Source organism: Polyodon spathula, chromosome 23, assembly GCF_017654505.1.
Source record: "Polyodon spathula isolate WHYD16114869_AA chromosome 23, ASM1765450v1, whole genome shotgun sequence".
In the NCBI taxonomy this organism is placed as follows: domain Eukaryota; kingdom Metazoa; phylum Chordata; class Actinopteri; order Acipenseriformes; family Polyodontidae; genus Polyodon; species Polyodon spathula.
This window is the reverse complement of record NC_054556.1, coordinates 14,761,861-14,785,016: the sequence shown is the minus strand read 5'-3', so window position 1 is coordinate 14,785,016 and position 23,156 is coordinate 14,761,861. Positions and strand designations below refer to the sequence as shown.

Sequence of the window (23,156 nt, the reverse complement as noted above, 5' to 3'; positions counted from 1 at the left end):
CAAATGCATTGCAGTCTCTCACTTCACCAGCAGCAAACTACTCATAACCAATGAAAATGCAGAAAAATAGATGCTTAATCATTGATGGTTCTTTACTGTATAGAACACACTACAGTCATTATGTTGTGCTGAACAGTCGATAGTTTTGATTGCCAACATGCAGTTTTTCTAGTACTGGATTTTTAATGACCTTGCTATAGTGCCAGTTTGGTACCTGTCCCGTAGCTGGCAGTTTAATGAAGGAGCTCTGAATAATGTTACATAATGTTGTAATATATGTCAATATGAATGACTTCATGATGCATATCCGATAGAATCAGCTTGACTATCAAATAAAAACACATACACCCAAAATGCATATAAAAAAATCAGAACATAATTGTCATTTATTTTAGTCTTGCCTTCATTATACAACATATTTTGCGTGTTTAATTCACAACAAAATGAAGCGGCCATTGACAGTACTAGCAAAAAATAAAAATCAAAAAAATCAAGAAGAATAAAAACAATGTCAGATAAGGTTCTTAGTTATCTATCTCCTAACTGTTATTTTATCAAACATTCACGTTTCTATTGCTTTACAGTACACTGCAAACTAGTACTAAATGAAAAAGATTTTTTTTTGTTCGTCAAAAAAGTTCAAATTATAGTTGATACAACAATACAGAACAATCCGCTAACGTTATTCAATAGACAGAGTATAACAAGTCTAATCCCCTTTGTCAACTTTTACAGTCTGTAGCCAAACGTGTTAATATGTTTCAGTGTGCAACAGTTAAACTGTTTTATTCAAAGAAATGAGCACTGCAGTCTCTACTGACACTGTGTGACTGAATGGATCAGGCCACTGCAGGATTATCAGCTGATCCAAAATGTCATCAAAAATTAAACGAGAGCATCACAAAATTAAAGCACAGCAACTAAGAAGCCTTGGAAGCCAAGTGGAGCTGCCAATTTAGTGTCCAAAAAACGGCGATACGCTATACTAAAAAATATATCGACCTGTCCCCACCAACTCTGCCACAAACTAGCAAAGCTGAAAATACAAAAAATTCTCAACGTCTCACTTTTGCATGGAAAAAGCAAAAGAGTGTCTTTGTGCTTCCTGGAACTAGAAGCAAACACAATTCTTCAAGATTTACCACATGTAATAGCTTCTTGTAGTGTCAACTTGGCTTGGCTTGTTCTCAGAAGAGCCCTCCTTGTCCTTTTCACTGTCACCTTCCCACAGGTTGATCAGAGGTGGGTAAAGCTCGTTTAAGGGGATGGAAGAGGTTTTCTGCATGTACTTCTTTAAGGAGTGGTGGTAATTCTTTCTCTTGAGCCTCTTAGCAATATACACGGCAATGGAAGCAAAGCTTACAATGGCAAACATGGTTCCCATCACTGCAGCCAGTGCTGTGCTGGTTCCTTGATCAGAAATATCTAATGCAAAAGCTGCGTTCTTGGTCGTCACATTAACACAAGACTTTTGAGTTTGCTGATGAATGTTGGACACAGTTAGGCAGACCTCGTATTCAGTGGAAGGTTGTAAATGAGTGAGATTATACTCATGTACATCAACAGGTACCCTAGCCGTATAGGTTATATGTGGATTATCAATCTTCATAGTGGCAGAAGACCATTTTAAATTGGAAGTCATAACGTTGGAATTAACTTTCCATGAAACCAAGATTGAGTGGGATTCGGTTTGCTTGATATAGATTTTCATGACCTGAGAACCATCCAAAAGTGTTCCATTAACTCGGATAGTGGACACTCTTGTATCCGCGCCTTCTGAGTTCTGTGCAACGCAAGTGTATCGGCCAGAATCTTCGACCTGAACATGGGACAGTACAAGAGTCCCCTCACTGCTGACCCGGTATTTGTCTGATAAGGTATCGACTGTCATTTTATTTCCCAGTGGGGTGACCCAGTAGATCTCTGGTTCAGGCTCTGCCATGGCACGGCAATCCAAGTTTACTGTCATGCCAATATCCAGGTTAAGGTGATTTGGGAAAGTGTCATGAGAGATCATTGGAAGACACTGTTCGATAGAGTCCTGCATGAGCACTTCTTTAACATGCTGTCCTCTGTATTCGAGTGGCATGGCACAAAACATCGATAGGGGCTCCATGAATCTAATGTTAGTTTTGTTTGAGTTAATCCACTGGATAACGCAATCACACCTCAGTGGGTTGCTATGAATGCTAATCTCACGGAGGTTTGGAAGAGACTCCACTGTCTTCTGGTAAAGAGCATTCAATGCATTATTGTTAAGCATTAGACTTTCTAGGGAGGGTACATCCCGAAATGCTACACGATTGATGTAGGACAGTTTAGGATTGTTGGTGGCTTCCAATTTGGTCAGCTCTGGAAGGTTGTCAAGTGCATATCTATCAATGGAGACCAGCTCCCCCATGTTATTAACCCCAAGTTCCTTCAAGCGAAGCATGTTTTTGAAGTCTCCTTCTTGGATTTTGTGCACAGGATTTTTGTTCAGATCTAGAAATTTTAAGTTTGGAACCTTCTGCAGTGCTAGCTGAGGAACTTTTACCAGCTTGTTATCATAAAATGAGAGACTTTCCAGATTATCCAGTCCTACAAGAGCATTTCCAGGGATATCAGTCAGCTCCATTCCAGCCAAGACCAGGCTTCTCAGGTTAACCAGTGGCTTGAAGTTCATATCCAAGATACCTATCACAGGGTTTTCTCCAATCATCAGGATCTCCAGATTAGGAGTGGACTCAAACCAGTGGTTATCAATGACCTTCAATCTGTTGGAATTCAGATGGAGCCTCAGGAGGTTCTGCAGGCCAGAGAAAGCATTCGCTGATATGGTGGTAATTTGGTTGTGGTTGATATAGAGTTCCTGAAGGTTAGTCAGGTCCTGCAAGCAGTTATCAGACATTTCTGCTATTTGGTTCTCCTCCAAATGCAGAGTGGTCAGCTGCGAGAGGTTAGTCAAGCCAACATCTTTGATGTTGCTGAAGTTGTTCTGAGATAAGTCCAGCTCTGTGAGGTTAAAGAGCTGCTGCAGTTCGTCGGTGGTTTTCGCAATGTAGTTACTCTGCAGGAGGAGAACCTGGGTGTCACTAGAAAGGTTGCTGGGGATTCTGATGAGCCGCAGATCATTGCAATCCACAGTGGTGGCTTCCCTGTAAGTCGACTGCGGTGTGAACCAAGGCCTGATTTCACATACACACAGCTGAGGACACTCGCTGTTCTGCACTGAAGACACAGTTAGTGAAAAAATAAGCAGTCCTTTGAGTAATTTCCAAGGCAGTGAGGAAGTCATCGCTCTAGCCATGTTGGTTGGCTAGTCTCTCCGCAACAGCCAGGAAATTGAGCAATTAATGTAATTTAATAGGAGGTGTGAAATTTGCATACACACAAAATACTGGGTTCATTAATTGGGTATCTACTACTACGAATATAGTATACAGGTTTGAAGAGCAGGAAATGATCTGAATCCTCAGTTCTCAGTTCCAGGTGCTTAGAAAAAGGTCTTCAGGCTCTGGCTCTTAGCTCTGCTGAATCAGTATCCGAGAACGTGCCTGAAAAACAGATAAGAGAATCTGTAAGAAATATTCATCATGGGCATAATACATGTTACAGTAGTCTATTCAAAAGACTTTATTTTTATTTCATGGACAAAACCATTTATGTCTACAGAATCTCATTTTTAAAATGGGTTTGGTTTATAGCCACAGACAGCAGACATGACCAATTTGTTGATGATCAATTTGCTGACAGTTTAATTACATTTCCTAAAAGTACTTCAGCTAAAGATTTGTGCAAGGCCTTCTGACTTGTACAAACTGACACCATTGCAAACAAATCCCTTTGTATTTACGAACTGTAATAAACATCAGTTTTTTGTTTTTTTTCTCTACAGCCCTGTGACGGGGGTGCAACGGGTCGAAGCTGTGGTCGATCCTCCCGGTTGCTGGTGGCGTTGCGCAAAACGGGACGAGACCGCCAGAAACCCCTAGAGTCCAGCGCAGGAGCGCCAGCGAAAATATTCTTCTTTATTTATAGTTGTTGCTTTAGTATGTGTGCGGGACTTTTGTTAGTTTTACCATTTTATTTTCGCCTCCTCCTTTATCATTGTTGGTACTGGTGGGGACTTATTTTGACTATTTTTATTTTCTCGTTGTTCTTTTTTTTTTTTTTTTTTTGGAATATTGGTTGGCGGCCACCTACGGCCAGACAAATAAAAACCCCTTCTGCGGGGAAACCCTAACAAGCCTCCTGAGTATTTTTGGCCGGTCCCACCACCACCTGACTCAGCCCACCAACCTCCCACAAGCCCTCAACACAGTATAGCTGTAGTGTATAATCCTTCTAACAGCAGAACATGTATCAATTGGTACAAGCAAAATTGTCAAATACCCACATCTATCTATTGACATATATTCTACACTAAGATTTATTATACACACACTGTCTTGACAAGCAAGGAATCTTGCTTCATTCATGTAATAAGTGCATTTTATCTGGACACAGATGCTGGATATTTTCATGGTGTGGTTTTGTCTTCTACCAATTCACATTAAAGATTGGATCAATAATTTGTTCAGTTTCACTCAAGTTCAGTTTCACTCTTAACTTTTAAAATATCAAAAAAATCGCTATTATGTTGAAAAAGATATTTCAGTAATACATACAGCACAGAAGACAGCAATGGTAAGTGGTGTGTTTGTTGTAAACACTAAAGGGTGTTGAGTAACACTTTAATCTTGGAGCAGACACAATAACACCTTCCAGATCTGCCCAGTGCAAACTTTTGCACCACAGCTATGTCACAAAATTGTGTTTCTTTCTATATGCTCAAAACTAAAATTACAAATCATGAAATCAAGCCAGAGATAACAGATCTTCAATACTGTATTATCATTTCAAATGGCAAAGCTAGTTTCATACAATTATAAAACCAGGCTTCTGTTCCACATTCTGCCCTAAATAAATGGAAAGGAAGACGTGTAATTAAACTGTTGGCACTGTGGCTCCTTGGTAAGCTGAATAGAACACAGTCCTGCTGTGCAGAAACCCTTACTAGTCCTGTGGGACTAGTAAGGGTTAAGCACTGTGAAATGATAACATTTACACAGGTTAACCTGTGGCACAACCTTTACCGTGGGCATAAAGTACTAGCTGTCGTTTCCCATTAGACTTCATTTTCTTAATCACTGCTGCTTCCAATGAAGTGAAAAGTACCGGAAATATCTGAAACTAGCGTCAGCCCCCTGTGTAAAATGCTTTGATGACTCTGCTTAGTATCTTAATCATGTGGGTACATGCATCAGCAGTTAGCGAGGGAAACAGTGCAGTGACTGCAAACATTTAAACTGGTGTTAAACTTGTGACTATGCCATACAATGGTTTTTAGGCTCCTCTTTCAAATGCCTGTCGCATGACTGCCTTGAATTTAGTCCAATCTTCACCATCCTACACTCCTAGACATTTCATATTCCATTTGATCAATAAACTCTCAAATTTTACAATGATTTTTTAAAAAGATTTCAGGTACTGTGTTATTATTATTACGAGGACACCTTGTATGTTGGTGCATTGCTTATACTTTACATCCGATTCTAGCAAAAAGCACCACATGGTGAAAAGTAAATTGTTATTTTTATTTTTAAAAAATGCACTAATCACATCTTCTGCATGTTAAAAATATATACAATCCAACAAATTATTTTCACTTTGACATTTTGAAACTATCAATTAAAAATAGACAGCTTGAAACTAAACCCCTGTGGTTTTCCAAACTGTTAAATAATGAAACAAAAGTAGTTATATAAGAGCTTATACTAAACCCTTGAAAATGTAAATGTTGAGAAATGCAATCTCATTTTTATATCCAAATTCAAATGAGAAATACAAGAATCAAAGCAGTATTGACAGCAACCTTAATCCCCAAACTGTAAGCTTGACATGAATACATTTCTGTTGCGAGCAGTGCTGTGATTGGTGCAGAGGGGCTTAAATACATCTTATAAAATTTGAATCTTTCCTCTATGCCGATTCTTGGACCTGTAGTTCTGATGTAATTTTAATAAAAAATGTGAACTGCTGTGGAATTCTGACCCCCTATTTTCTTGTGGTATTGAGCTAAAAAAACAGCCTGGTTAATGACTGGATATTTAAAGCTAAGAATCTATTACATTGGAACCATTTTACTATCTACATATTTCTTTATTGTCAAAAGTTAATACACAAGCCTTACACAATCTCCTCAAAGCCAAAGGAATTAGTTATCAGAAGCTGTCTCAGAAGAACAGCTACCCATTGTTTCTGCTGGGATTGAGTACGTTTAGCAGTGGTTGTTTGGCAACGGAACATAAAGTATCACAAAGTGGATTGAACTGTCTTGCACTGCAAGTCAGGGTAGTTTAAAACATGTACATTCCATGCTCAGTTTTTCTTGAGGTAAAAATACACTTCCTACAGGAGTACATTATGTTGTCAAGAAGGTTATTAGAAGCGTTTTTTGGTTGATTATAAGCATACGTTGTTCTTGCCTTTCAGTTATCGAGAATAATAATAATAATAAATGTTTTCCATGACAATAACTGCGTTTGCATGGTGGCAGATGTTGTCACATGAGTGCTGTATCATTGCTGTGTGTACCTTTTGACAAATTGCATCCTGTTTATATCAATAGACATGCATTTGCAAGCTTTTTCAAAGAACGTAAAGAAGCTTTTCTGATGTTTGCTAATGGTTTATTTTTTCAATCAACATCCTTGTGTTTGGAGGACTTCACTTACATTTACCAGTATTGCTACTGCAACAGCTGTATTACTAGTAAACTTGTGAAAGGGGGTAGTATGTTGAAATCACCACGCTTTAAAAATACTTTAGCAACACAAATGATTAAGGCTTCTACATACTGTATTACAAATCACTACTGTTACTTAAAGTATAAAAATGTACTGTTTCCATTCAAACCACTATTCTGTTTCAGTAATTTTGATAAAAGCTGTGTGGGAAGCAGTTAATCAATGCAACTCCTCAAATGTGTTTAAATGAAGGTAGGATGTGGAAAAAGATCAAGACGTACAGTTCACTGAACAAAAGCACAGATGTAACTGGCACAAGACATCAGATTGGTCTGTTTACTTCTTAAACTCAGGCAGTGTGTATATTGACTCGTCATTATAGCGAACAAGCAATGAAAATGTGTCCTTCAGATTTGCAATCCACTCTTTGCAGTCGTCTAAAAATAATTAGAGCATTCTGAAATTATAAAAAGCTAATCGGTAGAAGGTCTTTTTTTTGCTTTACCAGTAAATTAGTTTTCCGGTAAACGCAATTTTAAAATGTGCACATTTTTCTCATGAATTTATCCCTTTGGCTAAACTATACCTCGTCAAATATTGCTTTATTTTAATTTGACTAATTGATCTACTCATGAAGCAACTAAAACCTTACCCTCTAAACTCACAGGGTGTGCTAAACTGCAGTACACTAGACTACATTAGTTAAAGAGCTGAGACATGTAACATGTTTGCAAACAAGTGCAGTTTATTCAGAGATTCTTTCTGGTTCTTCACTCACATTTTTTAGTTGATAAAAGACAAATAAGCAAGAGCAAGCAACTTGTCATACTCTCTGAAATGTACTGACTTTATACTCCGGCTTTCTGAAATTTACACCGTCAAGTTTGTTAAACCGACCAATTCAACTGGCTTCTAGAACTGTTGGAGATCTTGGGGTCTTTGTTTGAAATTTCAAAGTTGCACGAAAGTATTTCATATATATATATATATATATATATATATATATATATATATATATATATATATATATATATATATATGTTATGAGTATATATATATGGAGCTTTAGACAGAAAGTCTTTCCTGGAGCTTTGAGAGCAGGCATGTCTTTCAGGTGAATGTGCTGTGCTTAAATCTTTGTTCAATTTAATAGACATATGAAAACTCCACCACTGTGCCGCGCCACTGCAGAGCTCAGTGTGATAAGGTAATGAAAATACATGGTATAAAAGTGACGAGCATAAGCTATTGATTTGAACATTTTAGTTTTCAAATTGTTTTATCTTTGGTATAACGACACAGCGCAAAAAATAAAAAAAATAAAAATTGTTATTAAAAAACTACTAGTAAACAATCTGATTCTATAAAACTAAAGTGCTTGAAGGTGGACACCGCAAGTTAGTGTTAGAAGCAGCACAATCATTTAGGTAACTAATAAAACACAAATACATAAATATGTGTTGGCTTACAAGCAATCCTTTTGTGAAATGTGATGTACATCAACACTTGAATTAATTGTAACATACAGTACACCCTCGCTAGCACGCCCTTCATATAATGGACCTGCTACACATAATGAACCTAGTACACATACATTGCACATTTTTAATTACATCATACAGGGTGATTGATGTGGTAAACTTACTTCCCATCTTCCACTGTCTCAGGTACTGGTTTGTATTACTGTTGTATGAATTATTATCTGTGAAGTGTACTTCATCAGCAGAATAAATCCGTTCCTTACTGTAACATCAACAAAGAACTACATACTATACACCCATCTCATTCTCTGTAGCTAGCTTTATTCAGAGCTCTTCTATATATATGGATGGGCCGGTTGGTCAAGCACATTTCTTAGGGACTGCTGCCATCTGCCAGTGAAAAACAAAACTGCAGACAATTATACAATAAAGTCTTCTTGTTTATTTACTGGAGCACGTCAAAGACGTGTGTTAAACTTTGCTGATGCACATATAACCCCATGCACGCTATTCTCACGAGAGTGACAAGTTTGCACTTGCTTGCACTCCACGTGGAAATCGCGGGAAAAAGCAGCTGGGTGATTAAGATTTGGTGCGCTTTGTAACTCATGTCAGATTGATTTTGAAAAAATGTTCAGCTTCAATTCGGGATTTTTGCTTTATGTACCGTGTTTTAATTATTTAACGAATTGGATAAAGCAAAGGCAGAATACTGCATACATGGGACGAACAGGTACATGTAATTCTACTTTTACCCACAATCTCATCTCATTAACTTACTCCAACAGTTTATCATTAATTTTGATTGTCCTTTCGCTACAATGAACCCCTCGATATAACAAATAAAAGACTTGGACCCCAACAGTTTCGTTATAGCGAGGGTGTACTGTAATTGGAAATGCTATATACAGTAGTTTAGCTGCAGTATGCAGGACTTCAAAACCTATAAACAAGCACTAGAGGAATCCAAATTAATGTATTAAAAATGTCCCCAGCTTATTATCAGGCTGTGCCCTAACAGAAACAGGGCCTAATTAAACAGACCCATATAGGTGATCAGCCCAAACTTCAGACACAAGTTCCTCTATTATATCCCCATCACCATAGATATTCATCTCTGGAAAATAATAAAGCCTTGAACTGCATCTGAGTCTGAATTTATAGCAGCAGGCTGATAACCCCAGAACACTTACAACATCAGAACCATTGTTCTCTGGAAAAGAAACAGGAAACAGGTTCATACCTCATTCATTTATATTATATTTTTTGGTTTGTTTAAAAATCTTAACATAAGGATTGATCATCTGGATGTAAGCACCCAGAGTCCCAAGAGGCAGAAAGCACAGGTCTTTCATTAACAAACAGCCACAGTATACAATAAAGTGTGACTCACACTCTCGTGCAGCTGAGATTCGCTGTGCTTTTGTCTCAGTTGAGTCTCAGCTATAGTGGCAGTCTGGTGAAAAAACAAAGCCTATTCTGGAACTCAGAGCTTACCTCAGCCATTAGAACGACTACGAATAACTACAGCACAGCATCTGCCTGCTGATCATTAACATGGGCCTGTGTGCAGATATCAAAGATGCCAAGACAGCGACGGTCTTTAAATATTAATATGTTGTTTTCAACATATATAAAGTTGAATTGACAGAAAGAACAAGTCTAGTGGAATCTAAATAATAATATATAACAGCACATTAGTTATCAGTGGAGTGGTATATAGGGCTTTTCACCTGACCAGGTTCTCCTCATGGTTTCCAACAACATTCATCTCATGTTTATCAATGTTGGATGATGGGGAGGTGGACAACGAAGCAACAAATGGGATTTCATCAGAAAAACCTGAGCCTTTTCAGAAATGTCAAAATTGTTATTATTATTGTGAAGACCAAAAAACATCAAGAAGTTCTGAAAAAGAACAAGTGAATCAGTAGAAGCGTGGAAGAGTATCTCTTGCCGTAAATTAATACGAAAGCTGTGGTCTGGCGCCTGCCCAAATCAAGGCAAACATTTAGTCATTAAAATAGTCATTAGTGCCAAGCAAGATTTGCTTACACCTAATCAAGCACAACTGCAGTTCACTTGTCAGCAAAATGGTCTTTATTTCATCAAGTTCATTAGCAAAATCTAAAGGATGCCTATCATTTTCTGTTTTGGTCTAGAGGTGCAATTCTAGAAAGAGGTGGAAAACAACAGGTTACAGTGCAGCTACTTAATCAGCTGATGAAGTGATTTTTCTCATGAATCAGTACCAAAGCAAGGCCAGCAAATCTCTAGAATATTTCTATTTCACTGGGTATTTCCTGGCCTCCATACAGTCATCTATTGAAATAAGAATAAGAATTATTATTATTATTATTATTATTATTATTATTATTATTATTATTATTATTATTATTATTTAGTAGTAGTAGAATGTGACTGTGACTGATAACCTGCTTGGAATGGTGAAATAAAGCTTTGTTTTGTCCACTGCAGTTGCTGCTGCAATTCAAACTTACTATTGCAAGCAGCATTAATTACATGTAAATAAACATGTATTTTTATTTAAATGATAAAAACATGTTCACTTTTCTATATAATGTATTTTTAAACGTGAATGCTTTATTCCATTTATATTGATTACCTGTAAAATAATACAATTTTCAATCAAATATGAACAGTTAATGACATCACCAGTAAATTATGCAAATTCGTACCATTAAAGGTTAGAACCTTCGAAGGTCAAAATGTACCCCTCGTTGCAGCCCTATTAAAATCGGTAATTGTATAAGTTTCCCTAATGAGTAGACCCATATATAAGCAAGGTTGTTCAAGTGGAATATGCAGTCTAATTAACTAATTTAATTTAACTTTAACAAGAAGCCAATGGTCTAGAATGCTGAAATTGTTTTTGGGGAGATCAATCTTCATTTAGCTCACAATCATTCCCTTTGTGAATAGGCCACATTGTTTAATCAAAAGGAAAATGAACTTACCGCAAAGGCAAAAAGTACGAATTGTGCCTGGCTTTTATTCATAAAGAAAATACAAAATAAATAATAGCACTTCAAAGAATAGAAAAACAACATAATGATCATGTCAAAATACAGTGGAATCAGAATGCTTAAATAACAATACATTTAACTTTGAGAATTCTTTTAACAGTATAAGAACTGACTGGCTTCAGCAGAATGGACCCTAACCAGCTATAAACATTTGACATTGCTCGCTAAACTCAAAGCAACTACACATGCCACTTAAATCATCTGGCCTTGTTTGGATTGTAATTCATCTTTTAGACTTCAACTCGAGATTGTACCAGTCTTTCCTTTTCCTTAATGTTTCTTCCTATTTGTCAGAAACATCTTTTAAAAGCAGTTGGTGTGATCAGTCAGTTTTTAATGAAGGCGGCTTCTGTTTCTGTTTGGTTTCTTCAAAGCGCTCGGGAGTGACATGAGGCTTCACGGCTGCTTATCTGAGCTGGGCTCCAACTCTGATCTCCTTAATCAAAGGTGACTACCATGCAAATTGCTGCATTCATGCTCGCCCATAAAATTAAACACCTGGCAGGGAGATCCTTAAAAATGTGAGAAACACCATGGAAAAGGGGAGACTTGAGTCCTCTTAAGTCTCTTCCCAGTTTGCAATGAATCTTCACATTGCTTGTTGAACAGTTGCTCAAAAAGCACTGGAAAAGAGCTGATTAATTACCAGCTTTCCTTAGTGCAGTGACTGAGGATTAAAGTAACGACAGAAGCCAGAACAACACGTAAAATGCATATAACTCTGTATATTTACTAGAAAGCCTGATTAAACATTAAATGCATGCTGCAGGTTTGTGTATGAGTATAGTTATAAAACAGGAAAAATAATGTGACATTTTAATTTTTTTAAATGTTTTTTTTTTTTTTTTTTTAATTTAGTCGTTTCAAATTTTTTTTACCTCAATTTTCTCCCCAATTTAGTGTGCCCAATTATTATCTGTATCCTCGGCTCACCGTTCGCAGCCCCCCTGCCGACATGGGGAATGGAGGCTGGAGCATGCATCCTCCAAAACATGTTCCTGCCAATCTGTCATTTTACACACTGTGGATCCACAGCGAGGCCGCCAGACCTATAGTGCTGGAGGACAACACAGATCTGGAGGCTCTACTGCAGAACCACAGGTGCCTTATCGGTCACAGGGGTCACTTTTGCGTGGTCAGCCGTGGATTCCCCTGCCGACATAGGCCCTCCCTACCGTCCCTACTACCAGTCACGGTTGTCTGTGACATAGCCTGGACTCTAACCTGTGCTCCCCAGACTATAGGGCACATCCACATAGAGCGCCTTTGCTGGATGCACTACTCGGGAGCCCTCTACAGTATTCTTTAATACAGTTGTAAACAGTGTATTATACAGATGACCCCGCCCCCTTGTTTTCCAATGGAAGTTGAATCTGCTCCATAAGAGCTCTTATCTACAGTACGCCTCTCCTTCCTGCTATAAACAAGGCAAATTATTGAATCGAACAATAAATCACAGAAGAGGCGACATCCTACTTCCTTCACAGGCTTTATGTCACCTCTACCAGGTTTTCACAACTCACAGTATTGGAGGTTTTGCATAACAATTCATTGCAAGATTGAAGATGCATATAGAAGAGCACAAATAAAAATGGCCTGCTCAACATTTAATTGGATGATGTGGAAACTCCAAAACAAAAACAGCCACATATACAAAACCTCTATTTACTTGATTTAATTGGGATTGCATAAATCATTCTCCCCATTAGGATATTACACCTAACCAAATGCATACGTAGAAGCAAAGATAAAATGCAATAGAACATACCCTTGACAAATGGTCACACACTTACAGGGGGAGAAATGAGTTTGTCTCATTTGTTTGACATCACATCTTTATATAGATGGACAACATTTATAATTTGGCAAGTTTTGTACATTGTCAATGATTTTGTTAAAGGTATCACAGCCGATCGCTGAGGTTAAAGGAGGTTAAAGGGAGGCATTGTATAGCGAGCAGTGCTGAGTGGTACAGTACATACACTTCCGTTACAGATTCTACCTCCTGTCACTGAGATGTGGTTAAAAGCTCTACAAATGCAGAGAAACACTATTTTGCATAGTGGTTAAGAGGCTCACTTCCAGTGTGTCGGATCACTGGATCATGTCCCGCCCCCACCCGATTACACTAGGTGTCAATCTCCTCAACCTTAAAGGTCCACAGTTTAAATTATAAGGTGAGCCTAACTCGCTTCTAACATTTTATCTGTAATAGATGACCGTTGTCTACATGTGTTTTTACAATATGTGATAGAAAAAAAACAACAGGCAAACTATAAATAATTACCCATTGAGACTGTATAACAAAAAACTGCACCGAAAACAAATATCTGTACTAAACCTATTTAACCATGGGGAAAGCAATGCATGCTAATATTGTAGTACCTCTCACATAGCCAGAATATTATTAAACAAGATTATTCAAAGGATACACTAAAAAAATTGACATTTTATAAAAACATGCAGTCAGTGGATGTCATGTTGACTGCTGGAACACAGCAAGTTGTATGGAATTATGATCACGCTTCTCCAGAAACTCTTATTCCTAACAATACCCAATGACTTTAGAAGCATAGAGATTGCCTTGCATGCAGATGGTTTTTCATCTTTATTTAATTTTATCAGCAGAAAAAAGACATGCAAATTGTGATATGTGTGTGTGTGTGTGTATATATATATATCAGCAGAAAAAATTTTATATTTTTTTTCTGGGTTCTATCTTATTTTCTGTTTTCCTTATTGACGTCGTTTTTCTGGAACCACAATTGTGATATGGGTGTGTGTGTGTGTATATATATATGGACAATAATCTAATCAATATATAATAGTATATATATATATACATACAAATTATAAGGTATGTTAAAATTAATAAAAATTGTAATGTTCTTTTCAGAAAAGCCTTAAGAATTAGCTTTCTGATATTTTTATTTTAATTAATTTCTGTTGCACAATGTGACAATGTGTAGTTAAATAATTTACTGGTCAAATTAACAAATGTTTCTATCACAGCTTCTGATAATTAAAACATGTTTTTTTTAAGGTCTATTGTGACTAAATATATTTTATCTGGTATTTTTATAACAAGGATATACATTCCACATGTCGGTTGTAGACAAAGAAGATCCCATCTTTGTCTAAATATCAAACCGAGTGAAACAGAGGTCAATCAAGGTCAAATTCTTCAACTTCAGTTATGTTCCTAATACACTTTACCTGCTTCATCAGCATTCATAATTAACTTTTAGTTATTTCACAATCCACCTCTTTAAATTATCAAAATGGATCAATGGCAAATCCAGAACCGTTTTGCAGAACCCTTCTAAATGTAAAGTGAAAAGATAATAATGAATAATAATGAATCTATAATGAACTTTTCAAGAAAAGCATTGACTCAGAATTATACACTGCTTCTATGCTGTGGTATGCTAATCAATCATATATTTGGGTTGTGCAGGCTACCAGACAAAAAGCAAGCACTTGGCTCCATCCCCTGATACCCCCTGCGACAGCAACACTTGGGTAGCTGCACATTCCTCGCCAGCTTGAGCCCCCGAGGGTTCTCTTCTGGATCAGTAAGCAGGGACTCGGATCAGGGCAACCAACTGCTCTGTAAGATGGAGATCTGGGAAGAAAGTACACTTTGCAATCTGTAGAATGGGTCCAAGTATTGGTTAGCAGTGTGCACCAGTACATTTATAATTGTGCTTTTACTTGTGTTTAATCTTGTCTATCAGCATATAGGTCACTCACTCCACTGGATTATTATTTTTATATATGGTGTGATTCATTCAAAAGATGTGCCATTTTGCAATAAAAGTGTCCACATTGCCACTTTACTGAACCCCTGCAGCACACTGCATTCCGCCCTCTCTCTATGGTCTAAATACATGCTGACCAAGATATTAGATCTGCTTTGATCTAATTTTGATTAGCCACTAATCAGCAATAAGATGACGATACAATTAAAGCAAGATATATCGATCAGATATTCATCTATCCGGTTGTATACAACTATGCAGATAACTGAATTATACAATGGAACTTGAGGAAGCGGAATTGGTAGTCCTGAAATCTTTAGATACAATTTCTGATATCCAAGTTGGTCCAATATCAATAACCAAACATGAGAGCAGATGAAAAACAGAATGAGAAAGTCAGAGGTTCTATGAGTTCCAGAATAGGCTTTGTTTTTTCACCAGACTGCCACTATAGCTGAGACTCAACTGAGACAAAAGCACAGCGAATCTCAGCTGCACGAGAGTGTGAGTCACACTTTACTGTATACTGTGGCTGTTTGTTAATGAAAGACCTGTGCTTTCTGCCTCTTGGGACTCTGGGTGCTTACATCCAGATGATCAATCCTTATGTTAAGATTTTTAAACAAACCAAAAAATATAATATAAATGAATGAAAAGATATGCTTCAAATTACATTAAATGGATTTTCTGCATTCTCCTCATTTGTTTATGATGTTTGCAGTTATTCTGGGCGGTACTGGATTCTGTTGCTCCATTATTGAGTTCATGTTTCTCTTTATCTTAACTGGACATACACTCCTTAGTGACCTTCCTTTTTTCTATTACTCACATTTCTAATGCCACTGCTTTCATTATGTGGCTTCTCTTGGAAGTTCATGACAGAATCATTTACAAGAGCATTCAGACATCTTTGGTTCATTTATTGCTAAGAATAATAACATTAAAATGCATGTTTCCCATCCAACTTTAATAGGAAACTCTGAAACCTAAGGAGTGATTTACTCTAAGTCCTGTAGTTATATACCATTAAACAATACTGTAATGTAATGTAATGTGTGAACAGCTTGCTTGTTAGCTCTTTTACCCAAATGTCCCTGCCAGCTAAACCTTCACGTCCATAGATCTCTATCATGCTTATATTCTTCCCGTCGCCATGGCGACCTGTGAATGCCACCAGTTTGTCTATTTGATACACAAATGAGGGGACAGCTGTGTTGACCACGTCAGGAAGACAATGGACATAAACTGCGATGGTGGGACTAAGAAAACTACAATCACTTCTCATACTACCATGTTCCCTGTTCACATTTTAAACAGGATACCCAATCTACATGGTGAGTGCTTTTACCATGCAGTAAAATAAAGGTATAGAACATGCAGTTTGGATTGGTAAGAATACAGGACTTAGCCTTACGACTCATTTCTTAAGGCACATTTGATAACAAATATGTTGATATTCAAACACAAAAGAGAATATTTGCACAAAAAAGGCCAGTTGCTTTTATTGTATTATTATCTGAACTTAAAGGCTCTGTTAAAGGTGCATTTCTACTATTGCTATCTAAAATGTAAACTTGTCAATCCAACACTCTCCTATAAAGGGTTTATATGCTGCCTGAGCAGCATTCAAAATACAGTAGTGTGTACATTCATTAGAACACCTCAAGATTTGTCAAACTGTCCTTTATATACCCACCTGTATGAAAACCTCAGGGTGTGACAATGTCAATTTCCGGTCAGTAACCAGTGATATAGAAACAATAGGCATTCATGTGTGAAACTGCTAGTCCACTTTGTGCTTTAACTAGGCATCTTAACTGCTTAAAAGTCATTTTTACGATTTGTGGCTACGTGCTCCTTTTTTCTTACTGTTTTAAATGAATTGCACGTGTGGCCTATTAAAGTCATCAATTAAATTAGTCAATCATTAATGTGTCTATTTTGACAGTTTTCCGAGGTTTTCAGTTCCTGTGGTTTGATTTCATATTCATAGACAATCAAAACTACAGAAGCAATGGGGTGGACATGCTAAACAAAGTTTCTTGGCCACTTTGGAAAGCAAAAACTATTTTTACAGCTTTGGCCAGCTGTTCATCATGTTATATCACATATGCAAGCCATTGGATGGAGGTCTCAATGAGCAAGTACATATTTGACTGCGATGGGACCAGAGTAAGGGCAGATAAGTAAAAACCGTCAGACGAATGAATCGTGTTTTAAATACCATTATTCACAGCTGTAACAATGATTATATCCAAAAAATTATTGTTTTGTGATTCAGCTTATATTCGGAAGATCCCCTAAATCCCTTGTTTAGAAAGATACAGGGTATTAATGCTTGTAACAGAGTAGCCGTCTGCCATGTGGGTGACTCCGGCTAATCGCCGGCTGTCGGAGGTTTTGACTTGCTTACTCACTCTTCGGTATCCATCCCTGGTTCTCACTCACATATACGCACAACACACACATACGCTTATGTTGGTGAATTTCAGCTTATTTAGCCCAGTTAGCTTTGGTTTTGCAGCAGGACTAAGGTAAATAAATGGAACCTTTTTATACGTGACACCCCGCTGGAACACACCAACCTGCTGATTAGATTCCACACCTGGCAATCACACACAGCAGACAGGTTTTCCCAGGAGAGTCAGGTACTTCATGAATTAATTACAATAAAAACACACAATTTACAATATACAGTATATTTACACAAAAAACCCTCCATGCGCAGGGCTCTTGCCCTGCCACCGTGCTGTATACACTTACATTAATTTGCTTTCACTTTCCTGTAGCATTTTACATAAGCTCTTGATCACAGCGGATATGTAACGGGCAGATACACGACGGATGACTGTACTAGAATAAACAGCACCCCCTGGTGGTAATATTCCCTGTGCATGTAAAATAGGTTTTACATTCCATAATTTTGAGTGTTTCCTAAATTATTGCTGTCCAAATGGTCCAAGAAACTTGTCCAAGAAAATTAAAGAAACAAAAATCTTTTGACACTAATTTGAGTAGCCTAAAGAAATGTTTTGCACATTGTTTTTTATATATATATATATATATATATATATATATATATATATATATATATATAGCAAAATGCTATACCTTTTTCAACCACTGCAAACTGCAGAGGTTTAGATAAATGTTTGTGTTCTTCATTTGACTCTTTGAAAATTCATAAACCTCATAGCGTCCTATTAAGAACTGGTCAGCTTTAAACATGATTCAATTACTCCTATCCTCCTCAGCATTTTAGCCATCCATTTTATGAGGCTTCAAGTCTTTTTGTTCATATTTTATATCTGCGATAGCAAAGTAAAGACAAAGAACTATCATCTCAGTATGTATCAATCATGCTGGTTTTAGCAAGTCTTTTTAACACTCTACCACTGTATAACTGCTTACATAAAACCAAACTCCATTTGTATTAAGGCAAGGTTATCAAGGTGCCATTGCCAGACAAAAATAAAAAAGGCTTTCAAAGATTTTACAACACATTATTATACAGTGCAATGCTGCAAAACATAGGGGTGATAAAATGAAATGAACAGTTGTGCAATTTGGCTTTGATGTAAGCCATTAAATGCAAATTAGGGAGAAGTTCAAATTAATGTTAATTATTTTTATTACCACAAACCCAATAAGGAGATTAACAAATTGCTCTGTATTTTTGTACCTAATGGTCACATTTTCATAAATATGCTACTAAAAAACGAATGTGCAAATAAAAATCAGATGTAGTTCTATATCACAAGTCATTTTGATTAGGATTAATTATAGCTATTCTGCAAGAAAAAGATGCTGGAATGGAATTTCAGAACAATTTAGAGTAAATTAGACCAGCTAATGTAAGGTGATCATTCTGAAAACAAAACCAATCCAAGGAAATATTATTACATTATATTCCATGTATATTTATTTATTTTGCATCATTCAAAAACAGGTTATGATAAAAAAAAGGTTTCCATACACATTGATGTGTAATTATTTTGTTTAATGATAACACCCTTACAAAAGTCCCACATAGCAAAAGCTAAAGTGTAAGAGAGTGTAGTGAAAGCATGGTAATGCATAGGGAAGCATTGTAACGAATAATGAGGCGTGGAAAAGCATAATACTAAAAATGACAAACTAGTGTAAACTATGGTAAATGTATAGCATAGCCATGGGAAAAAACATGGGGAAACTGCAAAAAGACTGTGCAAAAATACTGCTGTAAAATGTTACAAGGGCATCCTTCACTGCATAAAACCTTGTCACTCCCCTGCAGTGAAAACAAAACTGCTGATTTAGAGGTTATTTGATCTTTAATTTATCCAAATAAGATCATTCAGTTCTGAACTAATTCCAGAGCATTATCAAGGCAGACACCATTTCTTCAAAAAATGTAAAAGAAAGCAGTAGACTAGAATAAGCACAAAAACAACTAATGCAAAATGCTGACCAAGCAATTTCCAGTTTTAATGAAATGCAACTCCAGCTGAGAAAGACAGAGAATGCTTTTGAACCCTCCTGTTTTACAAAAGATGCTGAGCAGATTTCAAAAAGAATAATTGACTGAAGTGGAAGACAATCTTTTCAGCAATTTTTGTAATCCAGAGCTAACAAAGGGTAAATAAAGGGTAACAATGTCTGTGAGCGTTTTAGTGGACTGAAGTATCTAGGGATAAAAAAAGTGAAGAACCTTTTAATGAAAGAACATTCAGTGGCACAACAACAGTACTCCTAAAGACTGGGCTAAGTTTTTGTTCCCAGCGCATGTGGTTCATTGTGGTCCCGTTTTTCTGGTTGAGCACAGCTACACAGGGAATTTCTGTCAAGCCAGCACAAAACCCTAGCAGTGTAGCATTCTGTTTATTAAATATAGAATCAGAGCTGCAGCTGCTTCTGCACCCCATTCCCTACCCCCAATCTTTTCATACCTGCTAGTCTTCCACCCTTTAGAATAACTATTAGGGGTGTGGCCAGACTCCTGCGGTGTAACAGCCTATTTTGTTCTGGAAGGGTCTGAGACCCCTGTCACAGATTCGGTTGGCGAATGGTGACAGCCAGTTCATAAGCGCATTTGCACATGCTCACGCACACACCAGAACCAGCAGGCTTTTGTCCGAGAACATTCACACGCTGGCTGGGTATGGAGCAGAGGTGGTCGTGAGTCAAACAGAATAAATAGCAAGACCACTGGAAGGGGGTGCACTACCCCCTTTGTGTTGAAGACAATGACTTTTTACTACAACTTGCATTCAAACTTTTTTTACTTTCTTCCATCTGTGAATTAATTCAGGTACCCACATTCTTAAAAATCTTTAATTGAATAAGTTGTGCCATTTCGATAAGTCTGAGTCTTTAAAAGTGGGATGACAATTCATTGTAAACATGAAGAGGAAGAAAACACACATTATTGAGACTTGGGGCAACAAATATATTGTAAGTATATTAATACCTAATTAAGTGTAACGTAAAATTAGCCGTATCTACTAAATTATACGACAATTTAATAAACCTATTATCGAAAGTCCTTAAAGAGAGATTATCAGGAATTTCTCTAAATAATAATTATATATATATATATATATATATATATATATATATATATATATATATATATATATATATATATATATATATAATATATTTTAAACTCACAACTGGACTTACTTTTAGATACTTTTAGCCTTTGAAATATGAACCGTTGATTTACAAGATTAAAGCCTGGAAGAAAATTTATCAAACAGAGATTGTAATTCTAAATGTGGTATTCCATACCTGGGTGGATGTTTAGGTAATCTACATACTACTGCACCCCAAACAGATACCCTCCAGTTCCTAAAGGTGACCACAAACAATACAGCCCTCCACTTCTTTATTTTGGTCTTCTGCTGAAGACCCATTGTTTTCGTTTTCTTAAGACCGCTTGTCTCCTCGAATCCCTCCGTGTGAATAGAAGAATCGAGACATCTGCCAGAATGTTCTTACATCTGAATACAAATCAGCACTTAACACATGCCACCCACTGCTACATCACTACAGCAAACAGTCAGGGTTTATCAGCTACCCTGTGCATCCTGCTGCATGCGGGGCGAACAAGTGATGAAAACTTTCAAACAATACAGTCACTTGTCTTTGTATAAATTATACGTATTACGTTCTTTTTCTATTGTGTTTATCGTACCAATAAAATAAACTACATTGAAAATACAAACTTTAATACACCTCTATAAATATGTAGGCTATATGTTTAAGCGTTAAATTCTCTCCCCCAAAATAAAAGACACACTTTTAATTTTCGTTTTGTTTATCAGAATAAACTATTTACAGAAAAAAAAAACATGTACAGTTTTTATTTACCCTGTATGTACTATTTGTAAAATCAATAAAGTATATTGCAGAGAATAACAATTCGTTTAATTAACAAAAATTAAATGATTAAAACTATTACAGTACATCCGCTGCCCTGAAACATTGCAGCTCTTTAACTCTTCCAAAACACTACTGTACATTTGATTCGATTTATTTGCAGGTGCCTTTGCGTATTCACTGGAGAACAGTGTGTCCTATGGGATTTACATAGAATATCAATATGCAATGGTAACCTTACCGTTAATTATGGTAGGAGACAGATGAATAGCCAGATTGTGCATTTTATCCATTTCAGTAATGGCATTTACTGTAACTGTATCGGGCATTTAGTTCAGTGCAACCGATTACCGACATTTTAATACCAGGACATATCTGGTTAACCGCAGTTATTATGCAAACATGTATATTCAAATTATGGAAATTATTCCTGATAAAAAAATACAACATCCAGTTAAAGCTATTACGACAGGAGAAAGCGATTCGTACGCATGTCTGCTTGTTACCTTTGAATACACACCACCAGTTTCATAGAAACGTCAATTGTTAAAAAAAAAAAAAATAAATAATTAAAAAAAAAAAAAAAAAAAAAAAAAAAAAAAAACATAACGTTTACTGTGCATAGTGAAATTTTCAAATCAATACATATAGTCTGTCGTGTCATTATTTAACACGGGTCCTGTGTGTCCTCTGATAGAATACTGTACACCATTCAATAATGTATTAGACATGAAAGTACTCACCTATTACAATGCCAACATCTGCTTTCCACTCAGTTGTTTACACTTTGGGAACACAATTTGTGCATAGAAATCAATGTATAGCGACTCAATAAAAATGCAGTGTTGTAATATACATTAATTACGGGCTTTATAATAAGCTAAGCAAAATTTAATATCCACAACGTTTTTTTGGTTCTCCCTATATCCTGAACTAAGCCCTCTGCATTTGCTATAATGCGTCGCTTCCTAGCAGTGGAAATCCTAGCTCGCCACCAGCAACCACCTTCCTACAGTGCTGAGAACTCTCCTTCTCCACTGAATTCGCTCTCGCGTCTGTGCCTCCGCTTTGTGTTACAGAATACGACGCGAGCACCTGGTGCTGTCCAAGCAAAGTCAGCTGATTTCTAACATCTGATTGGTTGAATGCTTGAGCCTGTCACGCTGTACCAAGCAGGGCTCACCATCTGTTCGGGTTTGTTGTGAGAGGAACAAAGGATGGAGTTGCTCAATGGGATAACGTAGGGAGAGAGAGAAAGCGAAGGGTCGGGGGTTGGTGTTGTCCTGTGGGAACATATCAAATTCACTGCTCCTTTCGTTTTTTGTTTTTCCTTTGGTGGGGTTTTAAATATTCAGGCAATGCTCCTGGTTAGGGCAGAGCACAGTAGGCACTGACCTTTGCTAGCAGCTGATACATTTTAAACTACTTTTCAATGCTTTAGTAACATATTAAATAAATATAAAAAAAAAAAAAAAAAAAAAAATACTAAGCATTTGAGACGTCGTACCTTTAAAAGTTAAAATTATTGCAAGATTATAGCTATCATGAGTCCTGTTCAATGTTTAGTTCTGTTATAGTGAATGTAAATTGCAGCAAAAAAAAAAAAAAAAAAAAAAGTTTTACAGATAGTACACTGGAAGCAAATCTGGTATCTAATTTAATGGCCTGTGAATAGTCTGAAACTGTTTCTTATTAATTTTTAAATTGTTTGGTGTTTAAAATCCATCTAATTTA

General features: G+C 36.7%; 1 protein-coding gene across 1 annotated transcript; it reads right to left on the bottom strand.

Moving 5' to 3' along the window:
• Positions 1-357: 357 nt before the first annotated feature.
• Positions 358-22,489, bottom strand: LOC121298465 (leucine-rich repeat neuronal protein 1-like). Its single transcript, XM_041225590.1, has 2 exons — positions 22,166-22,489; positions 358-3,536 (listed from the first exon to the last, which is right to left on the bottom strand). The coding sequence occupies exon 2, from the start codon at positions 3,287-3,289 to the stop codon at positions 1,139-1,141; it is 2,151 nt and encodes a 716-aa protein (XP_041081524.1). The 5' UTR covers positions 3,290-3,536; positions 22,166-22,489; the 3' UTR covers positions 358-1,138.
• Between the last annotated feature and the right edge of the window lie 667 nt (positions 22,490-23,156).